Source organism: Drosophila miranda, assembly GCF_003369915.1.
Source record: "Drosophila miranda strain MSH22 chromosome Y unlocalized genomic scaffold, D.miranda_PacBio2.1 Contig_Y4_pilon, whole genome shotgun sequence".
NCBI classification, from domain to species: domain Eukaryota; kingdom Metazoa; phylum Arthropoda; class Insecta; order Diptera; family Drosophilidae; genus Drosophila; species Drosophila miranda.
The window spans coordinates 1,115,964-1,134,648 of record NW_022881636.1 but is presented as its reverse complement, the minus strand read 5'-3'; the positions used below and the strand labels follow the sequence as shown (position 1 = coordinate 1,134,648).

The 18,685-nt window shown below is 44.0% G+C and overlaps 3 protein-coding genes, 1 long non-coding RNA gene and 1 pseudogene across 6 annotated transcripts; 2 read left to right on the top strand and 3 right to left on the bottom strand.

Moving 5' to 3' along the window:
- Positions 1 to 2,285: 2,285 nt before the first annotated feature.
- Positions 2,286 to 5,050, bottom strand: LOC117194926 (annotated as a pseudogene).
- Positions 5,051 to 5,288: 238 nt separating this feature from the next.
- LOC117194916 (U6 snRNA-associated Sm-like protein LSm1) lies at positions 5,289 to 6,146 on the top strand. Its single transcript, XM_033399381.1, has 3 exons — positions 5,289 to 5,572; positions 5,625 to 5,809; positions 5,875 to 6,146. Exons 1-3 carry the CDS (start codon positions 5,518 to 5,520, stop codon positions 5,968 to 5,970), a joined length of 336 nt encoding a protein of 111 aa, XP_033255272.1. The 5' UTR covers positions 5,289 to 5,517; the 3' UTR covers positions 5,971 to 6,146.
- LOC117194914 lies at positions 6,094 to 7,144 on the bottom strand. The gene has a single exon (XM_033399380.1). It carries the CDS (start codon positions 7,076 to 7,078, stop codon positions 6,173 to 6,175), a length of 906 nt encoding a protein of 301 aa, XP_033255271.1. The 5' UTR covers positions 7,079 to 7,144; the 3' UTR covers positions 6,094 to 6,172.
- Positions 7,145 to 7,297: 153 nt separating this feature from the next.
- On the top strand, positions 7,298 to 11,850 carry LOC117194947. 2 transcript variants are annotated; one of them, XR_004474942.1, is made up of 10 exons: positions 7,298 to 7,379; positions 7,517 to 8,265; positions 8,325 to 8,472; positions 8,535 to 8,901; positions 8,973 to 9,137; positions 9,227 to 9,357; positions 9,418 to 9,751; positions 10,334 to 11,267; positions 11,334 to 11,473; positions 11,556 to 11,850. It is a non-coding gene; the product is annotated as an uncharacterized LOC117194947 (long non-coding RNA). The 2 variants fall into 2 exon arrangements; XR_004474943.1 differs by lacking the exons at positions 10,334 to 11,267; positions 11,334 to 11,473; positions 11,556 to 11,850 and adding an exon at positions 9,814 to 10,231 and having other exon boundaries at positions 7,299 to 7,379.
- LOC117194946 lies at positions 11,599 to 12,183 on the bottom strand. Of its 2 annotated transcripts, none has more exons than XM_033399416.1 (2): positions 11,843 to 12,183; positions 11,599 to 11,692 (listed from the first exon to the last, which is right to left on the bottom strand). In XM_033399416.1, exons 1-2 carry the CDS (start codon positions 12,126 to 12,128, stop codon positions 11,616 to 11,618), a joined length of 363 nt encoding a protein of 120 aa, XP_033255307.1. In that variant the 5' UTR covers positions 12,129 to 12,183; the 3' UTR covers positions 11,599 to 11,615. The 2 variants fall into 2 exon arrangements, with proteins under 2 accessions (XP_033255307.1, XP_033255308.1); XM_033399417.1 differs by having other exon boundaries at positions 11,631 to 11,720.
- Between the last annotated feature and the right edge of the window lie 6,502 nt (positions 12,184 to 18,685).

Sequence of the window (18,685 nt, the reverse complement as noted above, 5' to 3'; positions counted from 1 at the left end):
CTTAGTTTTGGTTTATTCAGGAAACAAAATCAATTCAAACTCTCTCCGGTCTCCGACTCAAACAGGAAGAAAGAGTTAAAGGTTCATCCCCATCTCCATCTCTGTCCTTCCACACTCAACTCACCGTTGTTTCCGTTGCCCATGTTGAGCATTTCCAGTTTCAGCTGTTGACTGTTTTTGGTGCCTAGCACAGGAACGACGGCGCCGGCGGAAGCCGCTGTCGGGATCGCGGCGGCGGCAGCCTCAACGGCAACGGAAGCTTCATCCGCGGCGCAGGAATCCCCATTTTGATGGCTGCCATTTTGTTCACTGGCTTGGGGCTTCATTTTGTTGGATTGTTTGATTGGAATTGGCTCTGGATATTAGTAACTAAACGATATATGTAGGTGTGATTTGATTTGGCTTTTTAGCGTATACGGCTAGGATGGAACACAATGATTGTTGGAAAACGAACTAAGAATTGAATTGTTAATTATTTTGATTTATTTATCGGCTAGTGTTCAGTGTCGCGCTCCTTTCCTTAGCATCTTCCCGACTAAACGGCCAATGATTTAGTTATAACCTTTTTATTATGAAAAAATCGAAAGTTCTTTTGTCGGAGAGCAAGCGCGAATGCGAGTGCGAGTGCGAATGCGAATGGAGTGCCATGCCAGTAAGGTTTATCTCACTTTTGCGGTTGTTTTGTATTCAAGCTTCGCTCTGCTCTGCTCTGAGTAATGGCCGTGGCCGTTCGTGTCTGTTTGCAAAAGCTTTCGATTTGGTTCTCCCCGACAAGCTCCCAGTACGAAGCGCCCGCCCCCGCCACACGAGGACTTCAGGAAATGAGAGTGTTTCTTTCTTTGCTTTCGGATGGGAAAAGTTTCAGTTTCTGTTTCACGAATTTAAATTCAATTAAAAACAGTTCTGACCTGACAGACAAAAAGACAGAAAAAACACACATACTCATTAAGCAAACGTGCAGTACTGAAATAATGCATTGATAACCTGGAACCCGACTGGAACCGCATTATTAACGACTCACACTGGCAATTATGGATAAATAATGCATAAAATAAACAAAATTTGTTCGGTGATCCCACGCGGTTCAAACTACGGCTGATTACCAGCCCCCCTAAAACTAAATTATAGCGGGATCATGTCTGAAATCAACTTAAACGCCAACTTTGCTGGCCAGTGTACGTGTAATGGCTTTTACAATAAATGCAGTTTATAGATTGTTTTTTCCTCGCCTTAGTCTTAGTTTCCATCAATGATAATACAAATACAAACGAGGGGAACGTTGTGAGTTGCTGCGGACACCGCAACTCTACGGTTATACCCGATACTAAGTCAGTATGGCTCTCCTCCGGCAGCCGCCGCTAATATTAAACGACACGACAAAGAGTGCGTGCGAGAGAGACAGAAAATCAGTCTGAGCTTGACGTCGGGCGCTGCGTAGCCACTGCAAATTGATTTGTTCCTATTGGCTATACAAATGATCTGATCTGATCCAGATCGGAAGAGGGTGGGGCGAAATTTTGAGATACACGTTTTATAGTAAGATCTAACAGGAGTGCGGATACCAAATTTGGTTACTCTAGCCTTAACAGTCTCTGAGATTTTTGAATATCCCCAGATTTTCGTCCTTTGCGGGGGCGGAAGGGGGTGTGGCGAAATTTTGAAACAAACTCGTCTCGGTCCGATATATTAGGAGTGTAGATACCAAATTTGGTTGCTCTAGCTTTTGCAGTCTCTGAGATCTAGGCGCTAATGTTTTACTCTAAGCAAAGCCTCCTATGCTACGTGTGTGTTAGAGAGAGACAGGGTGAGAAAAAATGAAATTGTTTCCTTGATGCTGGCTATAGTAATAATACGATCCAATTCAGATTCCGCAGTCTTAAAGATATGGTCATTCTCTACAATTCTACGTTTTTGGTTTTCTCATATCTTTAAAATTGTGGATGCCACAGATTTTCGTCCTTTGTGGGGGCGGAAGTGGGCGGTGCGAAGTTTTGAAATATTTTTGTAGCAGTGACATATCACAGAAGTCTGGATCCAAAACATCGTTGCTCTAGCTCTTATAGTCTTTGAGCACTAGGCGCTGAAGGGGACGGACAGACGGACGGACGGACGGACAGACGGACGGACGGACGGACGGACAGACAGACAGACAGCCCTCAATCGACTCGGCTATTGATTCTGATCAAGAATATATATACTTTATGGGGTCGGAAACGATTCCTTCTGGACGTTACACACATCCACTTTTACCACAACTCTAATATACCCCAATACTCATGTTGAGTATCGGGTATAAAAAGAGAAGCAAAGCAAAGCTGTCGGTGCGCATGCGCTGGCGCCGTTTCGCCAGCTTGGTTCAGGTTGCAGAAGCTGTCGACCAGATGCTCCTGTATCCATTTGGGCAGACGGGAGCGCTTGTCCTGGCGCGAGAAGCGCTTGTCCGCAAAGATCATGATGCCATAGTCCGTCTTCCCGCGCAACGCCCGACCCACACATTGCGCTGCATGCCGCATCGCATCAAAGGTCAGAAAGTCGTTCTCACGTAGCTGAAACTGATCGCGCAGGTAGTCGAGGCGGGCCTTGAGAATGCGCGACTGCGTGTACACATAGGGGATGCCGAACATGAGCACAGCGCGATAATGATGGTCGAAATCCACACCATCCGAGACCTTGCCACGCGCCACAGCCAGCAGCACGGCGCCGCGACCACAATCGCAGGCCTGAAAAACAGTTCGAGAACGCATGAGAGCATGAAAGGCCGGAAATATGGAAAAACAAACTAAGCACATGAGTTGGATCTACGACAGATCTTTGATACCAATGATCCAACCAATGCCACAGCACCCCTCTATGCAAGGGTATGGATGAATATGAGAGCGAGGCAAGTGTGTCAAGCTCAGTGGAGGAGAAGCCATAGCAGTAGCATACATTGATCTCACCTTAACATAGTTCATCAAAGCATAGGTGGTCTCGGCATTGTCCTGGGTCTCGATGAATAGCAGTTTGTAGCGCAGCAGGGTGTCGACAATGCCCTGATCGTACCAGGAGTCCACAACGGACTCCAGGTACAGATATGAGGTAAAGAAACAGACAACGCCATCGGGAACTGTTTTAGCCACCTCCACCAGCAGCTGACCGTAGTTCCGGATGACATCTGTATCTTCCCGAGTCTCGAACTTGGAGGAAATAGTCACCTGATCGTTGCCTTTGGATACAATCTGTGGAATATCAGCAGGTAGTAAATTTTTGTTTTATTGGCAATAAGGCTGTCAGCTATCACCATGGGGAGAAGGCGGGGACGAACCAGTGTCATGGTGAAGCTGCTCATGACCACGGGATCAAAGTCGAGTATCTTCGGGTACATGTCCATCGAAGACAGGGTGCCTGAGGTGATGACAACGGTTTGAAAGCGGAAGAAAACCGGAGCCATGGCAATGAAGGAGTCCAGACAACTGAAGTGCAGTATTGGATTCGATACTGTGGGTGAAACCCTAATGGTGAAACCCTTGGTGTAGGTGGAAACTAGTGGCAAAATGTGTGATCTATAAATAAAGAAGACTTTATATGTGATAGGCAGCGCAACTCCTAATTCGAATAATAACCCACCAGAGTCAGCGCTCCGTACTCCGTCATGTCGGTAATCTCGAGAGTGCGCAGCAGACTGGACAGGCGTTCGGCACAAAAGCGCAACGGCTTGCGTTCAATGCATATTTTAGCGGATATATCCTTGAGGAAGCCGGCTGGGGACTCCTGCACCACGTGATGGACGCGCAGTCGTGTTTTAATGAACTCAATGAAGCGACGCAGAAAGCTGAGAAAGTGGTCCGCATTGCGTATGTTGCCAGGTACCACCTCGGTCAGCCCATCGTTGGGCAGAACAGGATTGGCCATAATCATGTCCGTCTCTCGTTGGACGCTGGCATCTTTCAGGCCCTGTACCATCCGCTGGTACTCTTCGTTGAGACGGTTTGTGTCCTCTTCTCGAATGCTGAAAGAAACATTAAGGTAGAGTAGGGAAAGGAATAGAGGGGTCGGATTGGGCCTCACTCCTGCACCAATTTGGTCAGCTGATTTAACGCGTTCGTACTGCGCTCCACTGTACGTCTGTTTATCTTTACACTCGTCGAATCAATGCAAACGTTGTCGATGTTGTGGGCCTCATCGAGGACCACACAGGACTCTCGCGTCATTTCCTTGGATACAACCTGCGCGATCTTCGGATCCAGCAGATAATGATAGCTGTACACCACAATTTGGGCATGGGAAATCTAGCAAGAAATATGTTGAACCAATGCTAGAAAATGCTACATTACTGTTTTGTTCACTCACGGCATAGCGGGCCAAGAAGTAGGGACACCAGTTGCGCGAGCGTCCATATTCCTTGAGATCATCCAGGCTGTAGATGCCAATGGGCAGGGTGGACTCCTTGTCCTCCAGACTGAAGCCCGCAAAGTACTGCAAGTCAATAAATAACAACGCGATTATGGCATACAGGTGTACTCCACTTACAGATGGGCGTATCGGTGTCCAATTCATGCTTATCGCGTATGTAGCTGGCCGTAAGGCCATAGCATTTCCCGTCCACAGCCTTGCCCTCGCGCTCCTTGCTTACCTCCGGATGGATGCACAAGTTCTTGGGAGAGCTCAGCACCAGGCCGGTCATGGCGGGCGGCTTCACACATTCCCGCTCATAGTAGACCATCAGATTCTGCAGCTCGGCTATTACTTTCTCGGTTTCGGGCACTGTGCGGGAGCAGTAAATTAGCTTGCGAATCGTCTCTGGATGCTCTATCATGTAAGCCACAATCAGCGAGAGCAGCGTTGCCGTCTTGCCCGTGCCCGAGGGCATCTCCAACAGGCAGTGCCCCTTGGCGTCCAGGGTTCGCTTGAGTTCCAGCATGTACGCATACTGTTCCGGGTAGATGTATTCGTACGGGAAGTAGACGAGCAAGCCGTTAATACTAATCCTAAGGGTTGGATTTCCAATGGTTTTAGCAACAGTTTAGCTCATTTAATCACAAATTTACTTCATGTTCCTGCTATTTCGATTCAATTTTCAATTTTTCAAACTAATGGTAGCCGCATGCCGGCTCAGCTGCTCGATAACGTCAACAATCAAAAATATCGGTGAATCGATACTTTGCATCGATATTTTATTCCTGTATCGATATGGGATTGTGCTATTGAGGAACTGCCACCATCTGCGATCACTGTCGCGTGATTTATCGAAGCACTGCCATCTCTAAGAAAGTATAATGATATTTACAAATTTTTTGAAAAAGAAAACATCAGCGCGTGCCAAACACTAATTGACTTATAACCAGTACACCAACAACTTCCATTCTTTGACTCGGCAATTTCCTGCTTCGCATAGGCGGGCGGCCAAATAAACCCACGCTACTCAAGGGTAGCAGGAGAACTTAAAACATAAAAAAAAAAACACATTTAACAATAATTAAGCGAAAAGTTGAATCGAAGTCGTTTTTCCACACACAATCAATCACTCACAGTCTGAACATGGACGATCTGAACCCTTTGGCGGGCACAGCTCACCTCCTGGAAGAAGTAGACAGTGAGTGGCTCCGGCCGTTTGTTTGGATGACAATGAAATGTCTCAATTACAGAGAAACTGATGGTGCTCCTGCGAGATGGTCGTACCCTGATTGGCTACCTACGATCGGTGGATCAGTTTGCCAACTTGGTTTTGCAGCGCACCATTGAGAGGATACATGTGGGCAATCAATATGGCGACATTCCACGTGGAGTATTTATAATCCGAGGGGAGAATGTTGTCCTATTGGGTGAAATTGTGAGTGAACGAATTCAAACTTCCGAATAATTAATACCCCGGATCTTGTAACATCCCCAAAACAGGATCGTGAAAAGGAACAGAAGCTGCCGCTCAAAGAGATATCTGTGGACGAAATACTGGATGCCCAACGACGCGAGCAGGAGCAGCGGCAAGAGTAGCATCGTCTGGTGTCTAAGGCACTCAAGGAGCGCGGCCTAGCCGTCAACGCGGAATTAATCAATGAGGATTTCTGCTAGAAAAGAAAAAAAGAAGGAACTAAAGTAAATAGATTAAGCTTCAAATGATTTTTCGTCACTTTGTATATTTGTACTGCATTAAAAACTATTTTAAGACCTATACATCAATTGCTATGTAACCTGTTCACCCCGACCCTGGTCTCGAGCCCGATACCACGCCTCGTCTCTCCTCCTCGAGCATAATGTAGTTCTCCAGTATTTGGAACATCTCCACCTTGGCCTTGATCTTGTGCACCCGCGACAGCTGCCGTAGATAGGCAGCCACAGATTTACAGAAGTAATCGTCCTCGGTCTCTGTCATTGTTGGCATGGCCATAATCGAAGCTAGTGACTCTTGGGAAAGATGCTTCCGTTCTTGACTCATGCTGGGCATGCAGACCATGTAGTTGATGTCGCCCTGGGTGGGGTGGGCTGCGTCATCGGCGTGAGGAGAGGTTGTGGTCGTTGAGTCCATTGTCTTGTGCTCATCCCCAATGAAGTCTTCCTCGAAACTCTCCTGCTCGGGCTCTTGACCATCATCGGCCTCCACTAGCACAGAGTACGTCTCGGAGTGCGATGTCTGCACTTCTAGCTTAGTATCGTAATTGTGCTCATCGGTCTCCTCGTAAACATGCGAATCCTCAATCAGGGTGTCCGTTTCGGTCGACATCTTCATTAGTTTGTTTCTCCTCATGTCCACTTTGACCCAAACAGTAGGTGTCTGATCTCTTCTGTTGCGCTCGCGCCGCTTTCTTACAAATTGCCGCAGAAAATCCATTTGTTTGAAGAAATCATTGCGGCCGAATTCGCTGGTAGGATGGAGACGCATCTGTTTTAGCTCCCGCGAATAGCGATCTCGTAAACAGGTCCAACGCCGTCGAGCATCTATAGTAGAAATTCTCAACGTTTCTGCCACTTTCGCCCAGTCCTCCTCTTTGCGCTGCGAGAGCCGAAAAGAGGGGAGCTGCGGATCATACAGCGAGGGCGTTTCTCTTATAGTCTGTATCAGCTGGATATCCGATGCGTCCAGGGGTCGATGGTTGGAACTCATGGCTTTAAAATAATATTTACAATTTTTTTAATGCGTTTACAGTGTTTTCGTTTTGGTTAGTGATGGTACCATTGATACTATCGATATGTCCATTTCATACTTTGCTATACTATTTTTGTGTGCGTGCCGTTAAACGCATTTCAATCCTGACAATGTTAACTAACATTAAAATTGGAAATCTCTACCGCTAGGTAGAGAGAGAATGTCTGGCATTTCATTGAGAATTGATCACGAGGAAGATGAAGCCAAACGGCTGCTAAAACCTTTTATATTCTCAGCTGAATAGCTTTCGTGTGTGTAGGTAAGATAACAAAAATTTCAATTTGTTGCAAAAATCCTATCGAATATATTGTGCAGAGCAGTAAAGTGCGCTATAAAATTGAAACAGAAAGTTTCGTTGAATGCGTACTTAAAATCACCCTAAAGTCAAAATTTCAGAAACATTGTGAACATTCGAAAAACAATGGCATTTCTTGACGAATCGCGAATCTTGAAGAAATATTCGAATATTTGAATTGCGGCCATCTGTTTTGAGTCAAAACTTCTGACTTAAGTCTTACTTTGAAATATGTTATCACATATAGGACGAGTTAGAACTTAACTCTCCACTCGACACAAACACAACAAGTACACATGCGTGCACACACACACATCCTACGTTAAGTGTAACACCAACTGTGCAAGGATTGATTGCAGTAAAAAAATGTTTTCAAACGACAACGTGGCAAGCGACGGAAGCGGACGCCGATGCGTTGGGAGGAACCGTATCGAGATCGGAATGGCGCTGGCAGAACCTCCACGCGAAAGAAAATTCACAGGAAGAGGACGAAAGCATCACTTTGTTCCCCTTTCTGTTCGAGGCATCCATTCGGTGGTGCTGATCCTTGTGTTACTCTCACTTACTATGCAAAATTTGGCCCAGGATCCTGATGCAGAAACAAGAACAACTGGAGCCAGTGGTACTGAAAGTAATAATAATGCTGATATAGTTTGGCGCGAGGGGTACGCGGGCGACGGTACGACTCACGAGCAGCTCGGACAGGACCACTGGCCTTCCGTCGAGTACAGCCCATACTTTGGTTCCGGCAATTATTCCCTGGATCTAACCTCTTCACAAAAAGCTCTGAGTCCCGTTAATACATTAACGCACTTCGCCTTGCGGTTGTTTTTGTCCGACCTGCCTCCGGGTAAGTACAACCAGATCAACTAGCTCCAGAGAGCCAGGCATGTTACGGCTATGTTACAGGCTATGTTACGACGACGGCCAACAACAAGTTGGTTCTCGGCCCTAAGGTGTGGAAGAACGATTGGGCTGCTCTATTGGCTCAGTACTGGTTTCTGCTTGTTGTCGTGATATTCCACCTCTTCTGTATAATTATCATTCCGTTTATTGGGTAAGCAAAGCCTTTACAAAGGCGATCCATAAGATCCTTTTTTAACCCTTTTGATGACATAGTGTTTGCTATTGCTGCTTTTGCTGCTGCTTACGTTGCAAGCAAAATAAGAGATCGAACGAGTTCCGGAGGCGTTGTCTTTGCAGCGTTTGCCTTGCCCTTCTCGTTATTGGCCTTATGTGAGTTTGGGTCGAGGTCGACCAGCCTCAATGGCAGCAAAATAATGTGCCTCCGATTTCGATTGCCCACATGCTTGGTCTTTTCATAATGTTTATCGCGAAAAAGTTTCTGGATCGCGGACTAGAAGACAGCAATATGACAATAGCAGAGACACTTGCACCTTTTTAAAAGATGTGGCTGATCACATCTACCATTTGATGGTGTACAATTACCAGGAGCTGGATGCCCACCTCGATGACCAACTTAATAGTGAGTTCGACTCGGGAATTGAATCTGAAACGATATATCTTCTATCTGCCACCCTCCATCTGTCTCCATAGACGCACATGATCACATATTCCTGGACCTGGGGGATACCTCCGAGAGTACTGCGCTAGCAGAAATGGAGCGCATCTTGATCAACATGCCGAAAGCCCTTAAGATAATGTTGCAAGTGGAGGCCTTAGAGAAGGATATCCGTTTCTTTGGGTCCCAATTAAGAGACGGTAACTACTAGAAGCCCAGAATTTCTCGCATCGGATATCTGATGGATAGTCGTCGATACAGCTGTGCCCTTACCTTTTCGCCATTTCAGGCTTACGGGGCCAGAAACGAGATCTTACCTACGCTGCTTATGCTTTGTGCCATTTGCCAAAATGCTATAAGTTCAACCATGACATGGGTGTAATTACTTACGATGTTTCAAAGTGCCTGCACTTAGACCTGGTATTATATTTTCCCTACAAAGCACCCACAAAACCCAAATGTAACCAGTGTAATTTCTAGATTCTCAATACTACACTCTGTCGAAGCGATGAAACAAATTATTGACGACAAACTTTATCAGATCCCAATAAGGGGAATGGCCCGCTTAAAAAAGGTTAAGGACATTATCCTGAAACAGATGAAACTCGTTCTTCCGCCAATATTTCGAAGCCTTACTAGATCAAGGATAATGCTTCTGGATGAAGCTATAGAAATCCGCGACTTGATTGATTCTATGATCAGCGATATTCACCTAAACACACTGAGGACCGCAAGGACATTTGATGACGTCTACGAAAAGTTTGGCCAAGATCGCAGGACTATTAACATCGTCATTTTGTTGTTAATCTTTATAGTAAGTCGAATGAATTTATGCATATTTTATGTAAATTTGATGCATTTTGTTAAACCCGGTAGTCGAACAGTTTCGGACTACATTAGCTTTGTGGTGAAAGAATGTGTATGTAACACCGAGAAGGAAGTGTTTAGGACCCTATTAAGTATATATTTTCGATAAAGCTATGTCTGTCTGTCCGTCAGTCTATCCTTCCATTTTGCTTGACGCCTAGTCCACAGAGTCTATGAGGGATAGAGCCCCCAAATTTTGTATACAGACTCCTGTGATGACACACGGAATTAAGCACCATCCTCGCCCACAAAGAACGAAAATCTGTGGCATCTACAATTTTGAAGAAAACTAAAACCGGAGAATCATAGACAATACCCATATGTAACAGATTGCCGAGTCTGGATCAGATCGGATCATCGGTTCGAATCTCACACACTTCCTTGTGCGGTGTGCACGGTCTGGCGCAGGGAAGCGAGATAAAACGGCTAGTGTCGGATGCAGAAGTAAACAAAATTTGTTGTTATTATATATATATAAAACTTTCCCAAACGGTTCGACCGATTTTAATAAAATTTTTCCCGATTGTAGATTATAGTAATCTTGATATCGGCACTGGTATGCGGCTTCTTAGGGCCTAACCGGACAATGCCAGGACCCCCTAGAGTATTCTCAAAGAGAATGGCTGCCTCATGTCTATTTATGTGACTAATCTCTAGTTTTTGGCATACCGAAAAATTTGCAGCAACAGCCATTTGTGTCACTATTTCAGCGCCATCATCATGATATTTTGTGTGTTCTCGTTCATGACGCTAGTTGGACTGTTCTACTTGATAATCGGTTTGATAAAAAATGATCAAAACAACTTCCGATATCTCGACCCCGTGATCGATATCAATCGCTACATGTCGGGGAGTACGGAAGTAAGGGAATCGTTTCCCACGCTGCCAGTGTCGGAGGCAATCAGGGCCTGCAATGCAAATGAGTCCGTATTTCAGCTGCTGAGAGCGAACAATATTTACGACATAGACAAGTTGTTAAATTTTGAAGTATTCGTCGACGGCTTTGAAGATCCCCCTTTGTTCACTGGGGATTTATCCAATGTGATATAAACACAAGATATCTAAAAGATTGGCCAGGCTGCCTTGCTTACTACCTGGCTGCCATAGATCTATATATTTACCAAGATCATATATTGGTCCCATTGACGAATGCCGTAAAAACATTATTGGAAAAAGTAAAGGAAATTGATAATCTCATTCTATACGACAACAATAACTTTGGCGACTCTTTTAAAATACTGATGGACGCGGTTGAAAGGTCCGAGAACTTTATTAGGAATAAAGGCAACGAGTACATCAACCATCTCGCCAATAACCTTTCGATTTCGGTCAACCTTCAGATTTAAGAATATATCGAAAGAGTGATTAGGGAATCGGAAAACAACGTAGGACACTGTAAGCCTCTGGCCTACATTTACCATCAAGGCGCTTCCTTAATTTGTGAACGTCTAGTCGATCCGATAGTGAGTACAGATTTCATCTAAATTCTCCACTCTGTTAATACTGTATTTATATTTTATTATTTGAAGAACGCATTTTAGCTGGCCACTCTTTTTTGCTGCATGCTTCTCCTGCCCGTACTGCTGGTAGCCCATTGTCTGATGTGCTTGTACTCTAAAATCTATCCGTCTCCGATTGTCGCTCAATTAGCAGCAGTAGAAGCAGCAAGGTAAGCCTTTCACAGCAAAAATGGTTCATACTCAGCCGGATAACTAACTATCTCCCTCCGATCCCGTCCTTACTTCCTCTAGATGTCCAGTTTGCACAGGTCCGCCGGTCATGCTAGCGCCGGCAAATATTTTGTCACAAGATTACCGCCGCAAGGCTGGGCTCACAGCTCCAGAAGAGTTGGACAGGCCGCTACAAGTTGTTCCAGTCAGAGCGGCATCTGTAGCGATCAGCAAACGTAAGAAAGACTAGGTAAACAAAATGAGAGATCGGCTTAAATCAAATTCTGCGGTGTTTGAATATTAAATGTCTTTTATCTGTTTTATAAAGCATATTTGTTAAGCAGTGAGACCGACACGGCCTTACTTACCCGGAGGCAGGTCGGACAAAAACAACTGCAAGGTGAAGTACGTTAATTTATTAACGGGACTCATGGCTTTTTGTGACGAGGTTAGATCCAGGGAATAATTTCCGGAAGCACGGTACGGACGGAAGGCCAGTGGTACTGTCCGAGCTGCACGTGAGTCGTACAGTCGCCCGCGTACCCCGCGCCAAACGATATCAGCATTCTTATTAGGCAGTGGTACTGCCTCCAGTTGTTCCTGTTTCGGCATCACGATCCTGGGCCGATTTCGCAAATTTTCGTTTAAAAACATTTTTCGCGATTCGTCAAGAAATGCTATTACTGTTCAAATGTTCACAGTGTTTCTGAAATTTTGACTTTAGGGTGATTTTATGTACGCATTCATAGAAACTTTCTGTTTTAATTTTATAGCACAGTTTACTGCTCTGCACTATATGTATATTCAATAGAATTTTTCCAACAAAAGTGCAACTTTTATCTTACCTTTAGTCTTTAATTATTCGTCAGATAAAGAACACGGACTTCGTCCGCAAGAAAACTCAATACGTTGAGTTTATTAATATAAAAATTTAACTTGTATAAGTTTATTATATTTTGCTTATTTTTTATTTTCATTTATATGTATGTACATATATCTAACAGATTTAATTTTAGGCGGGGAACATGGATGTGACTTAATTACTTAAAAGTCGACTCAAAGGTCAGATTAATTTTTGACCCCATTTAATATATAATGGCCTCCTCGTGGTGTTCCCTGGGTACCGATCTTCAATCGGGAGCCAATTTGAGCGGCGACTTTAAGTACATACAGAGGTGGTCAAAAGTATTTACACAAAGAGTTTTTTTTCGCAAGTTCAAGTTTAGGAGTTGTTTTTGTTGTTGTTGAAATCAAAATACAAAAAAAAGCTTTACGGGCAAAAAGCTTGATCTACTAGGAATTGGTTGAAAGAAGAATTAGAAAAATAACTGTTAATGGGCTGTTGTCAAAAGTATTTACACAAATTTGCATAGCTTCAGAAGTATTTACACAATGCAAATTAGAGCTTATTCTTAGACTTGGTTTGACTTAGTGCAGTCGTTTTTTCGTTTATTGCAGTTGCAATAAGTAAATTTAATTTAAAATTTAAAATTAACTTAGTAAAATGGTGAAGACAAAGGAGTTGTCTGTTGAAACTCGATCCGATACCCGGTATACTGAATGACCATGCTTTTGTGTCTGGTGACAGGCTATTTCCCATCTCCGACTGGATTTTACAGCAAGACAATGCTCCATGCCACAAGGGATCGCCACCTACAAAATTTTTACGAGATCTCAATGTGGCTCTTCTTCCCTGGCCTGCGCAGAGCCCTGATCTCAATATCATAGAAAATGTTTGGTCGCTTATTAAAGGACAAAGAACAATTGATAAAAACCGAAAACGCGACGCTACCATCGAGGAAGTAAAGGAAATTTGGTCGAAATTGGAACTTGGATATGCTCGCCACTTAGTGGAATCAGTACCAGCCAGGTTGCAAGCAGTTATTGATGCCAAAGGTGGAATTACAAAATATTAATCATTATTATTATTATTCATCCAACAAATTTTAAAAAAATCATTAAATCATAATAAAAAATTAACTTAAGGTTTTGTGTAAATACTTCTGCAGCATTAAAAATGTGTGTAAATAATTTTGACAACTGATAAGCATCACTTAATTTGCTTCTCCTTATTCGTACAAACAGTTATCTTTTCCAATTATTCTCTCATTCAATTGCTAGTAGATCAATCTTTTTGGAATAAAAGTTTTTATTTTATTTAGCTTTCAACAACCACAGGAAAAGGTCCTGAAATTTAACATGCAAAAAAAACTCGTTGTGTAAATACTTTTGACCACCCCTGTATGTATGTATTTACGTATATATATGTAGTTACATATATGAACATTCTTAAGGCATATCCTCTATTTATAGAAAGAAATATATATATTTATGCAAATTTATTTAAGTATATATATATTTTTTCTTATATTGTATATTTAGATACATCATTGTTATAGTTATAATAAACAAAAAAGTCGAGAACCGACGGCGTTTGCATAATTTTTATAATTTATAATAAACCTGTTTAAAATAAGGAAATAAATGTGTAATTATATTATTGTAATATTTTATATTTTGTGGTATAAATCAAACAAATAACAGCTTTTATTTCATTTCCCGCGCCCTAGTGTACCATACCCCCACCCCCTGCCCATTCATCATTTATTTTGTGGCGGTAGGTCAGTCCATCAACAGACCCAAAACAAGAACCAAACTCAAATTTCATTTCTAGCGGCCAGCAATACTAAACACACACACGCAAAGTACGTGAGAATGCATGTGCACCCATACACTAAAACATGCTGGTGGCAAAACAGAACCAGACCTGAGAGAGTTCAAAAAATCTGAAAAAGCATCCAATCACATATTTTTGTCGAAACATATTGCGTGTGTACTAACACATGCAAAGATGTTCTCTCTGCGCTCTCTCTCTCATGATGACGTCACTCTGGGGTACTGAACGCGCTAGCCAGTGTGTGACGCTTTCGTTGTATGAACTTGCACATCTATATACTGTATGGTTAGTGGTTACATGCCAAGGGGCTGGGGCGTCCACACTCACCGCACGCCATCGTGGAGGCGCAACTGGATGGTGCCGTTCGTCATGGCAATGGGTCCAGAGCCGGGACATGCCGGCGGTGTGTGGTTCTCGAGCTTGAAGTTGCGTGTGCTGCTCACGCGTGCCAAGTCGTATGGTGGAGGGGGCATTGGAGACGGCAACTGTTGGGAATTCTGAGATTGAGCATAGAATCGGCTAGATTTACAGATATGAAGGAGCCCCTTACCAGGCAGTAGTTCTGCTCGTTGTCGAAGCCATAGGTGGGCGTGGCATTGTAGCGCCCTGTGAGTGCCTTGCCGTTGTGCGCCATTTTGCCAGCGTCTATTTCCTGCATATTCCCTGGCCCGTACTGGGGAGGGTTGGAAATGTGTATGCCCGGCAGTTGGACGTATGGACGGGCCGAATGACTGCCGACGGGGTAATTGGCGCACTCCTTGGAAATTCCGCTGGTGATGGTGTTGGTGCCAACGGTGGCGCTGCTAGCGAGACTGGAGCTGCTGCCGCGATCAATGTGGCCCACGGAGTCCGTGCCGGAGGACAGCGAGATGTTGCTCATGCGTTGGGACAGCTGCCCCCCAGTCATGCCGACACGCAAGCTTGCTTGCGAGAGGTAGTAGCAGAAGTTAGATCCGGAAGGAAATGAAGAGGTGAGGAAGTGAAAGTGCCAGAAAATAATTGAATACCGGCAGGAGAGAAAACGACAGATACGAGAGAAAGTGTCAGCAGCGCAGAAATCGAATGACTTTGCAACTGTTGCTAACATTCTGTCGACATTCTGTTAACGCATGCATATACATACATACATACATATATGTATTTACATACGTGTGTGCGTTTTTCCCAATTTGCATTTGATTTTTATAGAAATTAACCAAACTATTTTGAATAGTATTAGAAGAGAAGAGAAGAGGGGGGAATAGAGAAGGAAAATTCGAATATTAAAGTCGGAAAGTAAGAGAGCAATGGTGGAAAAGAGCGAGACGGAAAATAAGAAGGTCTGAAATAACAGGAGAGGGCAATGAGGTGATGTGGCAGTGCTGCTCTTGCCGAGCTGTTAAGACTGCGGCGGCTGTTAACTCGCTGTTGATACCCTGCTAGCGCGATGATGCGGCAGTTTTGTAAAACAAAATGTCTGAAAATTGAAGAAACTTTCACTTTATTGCTTGGAATTTCACTTACCGGCGATGGGTTGTTGGTGTAGACGGAGCGCTGGCGCACCCCGTTGGGCGGCTTGGTGGGCGAGCGCAAGATGTTGTTGATTTTGTCGTTCATCTGAGCACGCGACAAGAAGTCCTCGGCATTGAAGATCCCCACACGGGCGCCCTTCGGGCTGCTTACTTGCGAGACCGGCTCCTGCTGGGAAGTCTCGCAGTCCGATGACTGGCACTGCGCCTCCTTGGTGCTGACCTTGGGCTCAACGGACTTCGGCTCGGTGACCATTTTGATTTGGCAACTTTTTTCTTCTCGCTCTTTCTTTTCGTCAAGTGAGTTTACAAAACCGGCGTTTGTGTGTGCGTTCGTGTGTTCGTGTGTGCGGCAAATGCGAAATTTTTCACTTTAAATATGTGTGAACTTACTTGAGAACACGGGCGTGCTAAATACAGTTTTAGAATATTTTGTTCGGCACTTCTCACTACGACTCTGAGAGGAATTTTAATTTTTATATTTAATTTTCCACTTTACATGAGCTCCGCTCGCTGGCACAATTTTCGAAAGGATGACTGTTCGGATTTTCACACTAAAAGTCGTCGCCTGCTCAAACCAGAATTCAAAGTGAAAAGCAGAGCTGTCTCCCGATTATAATCGGAGCGATATTCAGGGCTGCATTTCAATGTTGTATGGATGTAGATCAGATACTAATTACTGTACATTTTCGTATTATTAATGGTACTCCGTGGCTTGAGTCTTGAGCTTCACAAAAAAATGGTTTACCAAATTACCAAATGGTTAAATGGTAAAATGTTTAATTCGTACACTGCTCATTTTCACCTTGTTCGATCCTTTCGGATTGCTGTAAAGAAAATTTACCAAATACAATGCGTGCACAGACTTGCATTAAGGCGCCGCACTGACGCTGATCTATCCACAAGCCTGGAAAAAAGTATTGACTCGTCATCGTTTTGGCCCAAAGTAACTTCATTCTGGTCATGGCTATTTGTGGAATACTTCTGGCAGTCTTAATTTAATTTGGATCTCTTCCATAAACTGCGTGCACTGCAACTCTCTCTTCCCTAACTCCTCTCAAATCTGATTTCCTCTAGATTATTAATTGGTACTTTGTATCGTTGCCCAACTAGAAATGGATTTAAGTCAGCTTGAATGCATTTCCGTCGGTCTAATCCTATTTCACGCTTTTAGAGTCGGACAAATGAAGTTTGCCAGCATCAAAGTCAAGCAAAATCGAATTAAGCAATAGGCGCCGCTCCCTACAGCATCAAGCAGAAGCTTTAAAGCATATTAGAAAATTGAAAAGTCAGCCAAAAGAGTTGCACTTGGCCATGTAAAAGTACTGTGCTGTGTGCTCGATGGTGGCATAAAACTGAAAGTTTCAATTTTCAGAAGTGCTCGCCTTGGCTCGAGAAGGTTGCGAAATGCCAAGTGTCAGTGCCAAAGGAGGCGGCTAAGCACGGAGGAGCCTCATCTTGGTGGGTTACTGCTGATGCAGTGTATCGCATATCTGCTTCGTCAGTTGGAATTTCTGGCATCATCTTTACGTGAGGGTACACACTTGTGTCCTGGAATTTGCATGCAAAATATAATAGTGCTAGGTGCCCATTTATGTATGTACAAGCTAAGCTCTCTATAGCGGACACATGGTTCCAGTAATTCAATCCGTACTATCCATATAGTGTAAGTAGCGAATGTGTACAGCTTTTGTTAGATGTTTGGTTCTACCCAAATTGTCGGATATGTGCGGATAATGCTGGGGGGCTGTTGACAAATTAGCCAAAATTTAGAATTTGGCAGGCCCTGAAGGACGCCCGTCCGCGCTTGTGGCAATGAAAATTAGCTGAGACATCGCACGTCTGGTGTGTGGGGGAGTGTTATTGTTTTGCCACCTTGTAGTCTGGATCGTAGAGAACTATTGTCGAACGGTTCAGTTCAGTAGGCAACCCTGAACTTCTTGCGAATCGATTGACAACTATATCCCCTCGCCTGCTCACATGATTGATGCTGGCTTTCACTTTTTCGGCTAGAGCGCATTGACTTCCCCTGCATTTGGCAGCATGGCACAACGAATATTCGCCTAAAAATTCTATCTCATTTTGCTTGTGACATATTTGAAATTTATTTTCGGTGCTGATGCTGCCACCCCGATGCTGTTGCTGTTGCTGTTGCAGCTGCATCTGCACCTCCGCCCACGCACTGCATTGACTCAGTTTGAGAGTGAAAATAAAAAAGAACAGTTGGCAAATACTGTATTTATAGAAAATGCAATATGCATGGAATCCGAATGAAATACGGAAACTCATTTGTAAAAAGCTACAATGCCTTGACCGGCTCCACCACCTCTTTTGTTGTCACTTACAGCAGCCGCAAGCGAACAAATTGGTTAACCTTCTTTTATTTTTTTCCTTTCCTTTTTTTGGTAGTACGAGTCCATATTTATGGTTCGTAAATATGAATGTGGGATTTTTGTCGAGCCATTACCAATTGGACGGCCATTTACGGCAGGCAAAGGCAGAGAGGAAGCAGAATTGTGGTCTTTTTCTAGTTTGAATTGCTTGTTGATTATTTGCTTGCCACATTTTAATTAACTGGATTTCGTTTCGCAGAACGAATGTGTAACAGTAAGCTTTTGGCAGCGAGCACTGCTCTGAAATATTTTATCTATGCTCCAAGGGGATTTCATTTCCACTCGGTCGAATGCGAAATGTGGAAAAACTATTTTCGTCGACCCAAGAAAACTCATGAAAGTGTCAGTGAACTTTGGCGCAGACAAATCCGGCCGAGACGGACCCAGACGGCCAAGACCCAGACCACACAGGGTGTGGGTGTAGCTGTGGGTGTGAGGAGCATGTGACATTTTCAGAGCTGGGCCAACAAATGGGTTCAGCCTGGGTTTTGGGCAGCAAAACATTTTGGCCTTCGCCATCCATAAATTTCCAGATCGCAACTTTGCTCTTCGGATTGCTTCGAGTTTATTGTACGTACTTTGGCCCCAGCAAATACGAGTATTTGAAGCCTTTGGCACGTACCTCTTTTATCC

Excerpts from the sequence above, each read along its gene's own strand:
- LOC117194916 (XM_033399381.1), top strand. The coding sequence starts at position 5,518 with ATGGACGATCTGAACCCTTTGGCGGGCACAGCTCACCTCCTGGAAGAA. Across the intron at positions 5,573-5,624 it reads CCTCCTGGAAGAAGTAGACA|AGAAACTGATGGTGCTCCTG; the intron begins GTGAGTGGCTCC and ends TCTCAATTACAG. Across the intron at positions 5,810-5,874 it reads TTGTCCTATTGGGTGAAATT|GATCGTGAAAAGGAACAGAA; the intron begins GTGAGTGAACGA and ends TCCCCAAAACAG.
- LOC117194914 (XM_033399380.1), bottom strand. The coding sequence starts at position 7,078 with ATGAGTTCCAACCATCGACCCCTGGACGCATCGGATATCCAGCTGATA.
- LOC117194946 (XM_033399416.1), bottom strand. The coding sequence starts at position 12,128 with ATGTTTTTAAACGAAAATTTGCGAAATCGGCCCAGGATCGTGATGCCG. Across the intron at positions 11,693-11,842 it reads TTTGTCCGACCTGCCTCCGG|ATGCCGCTCTGACTGGAACA; the intron begins GTAAGTAAGGCC and ends TGATCGCTACAG.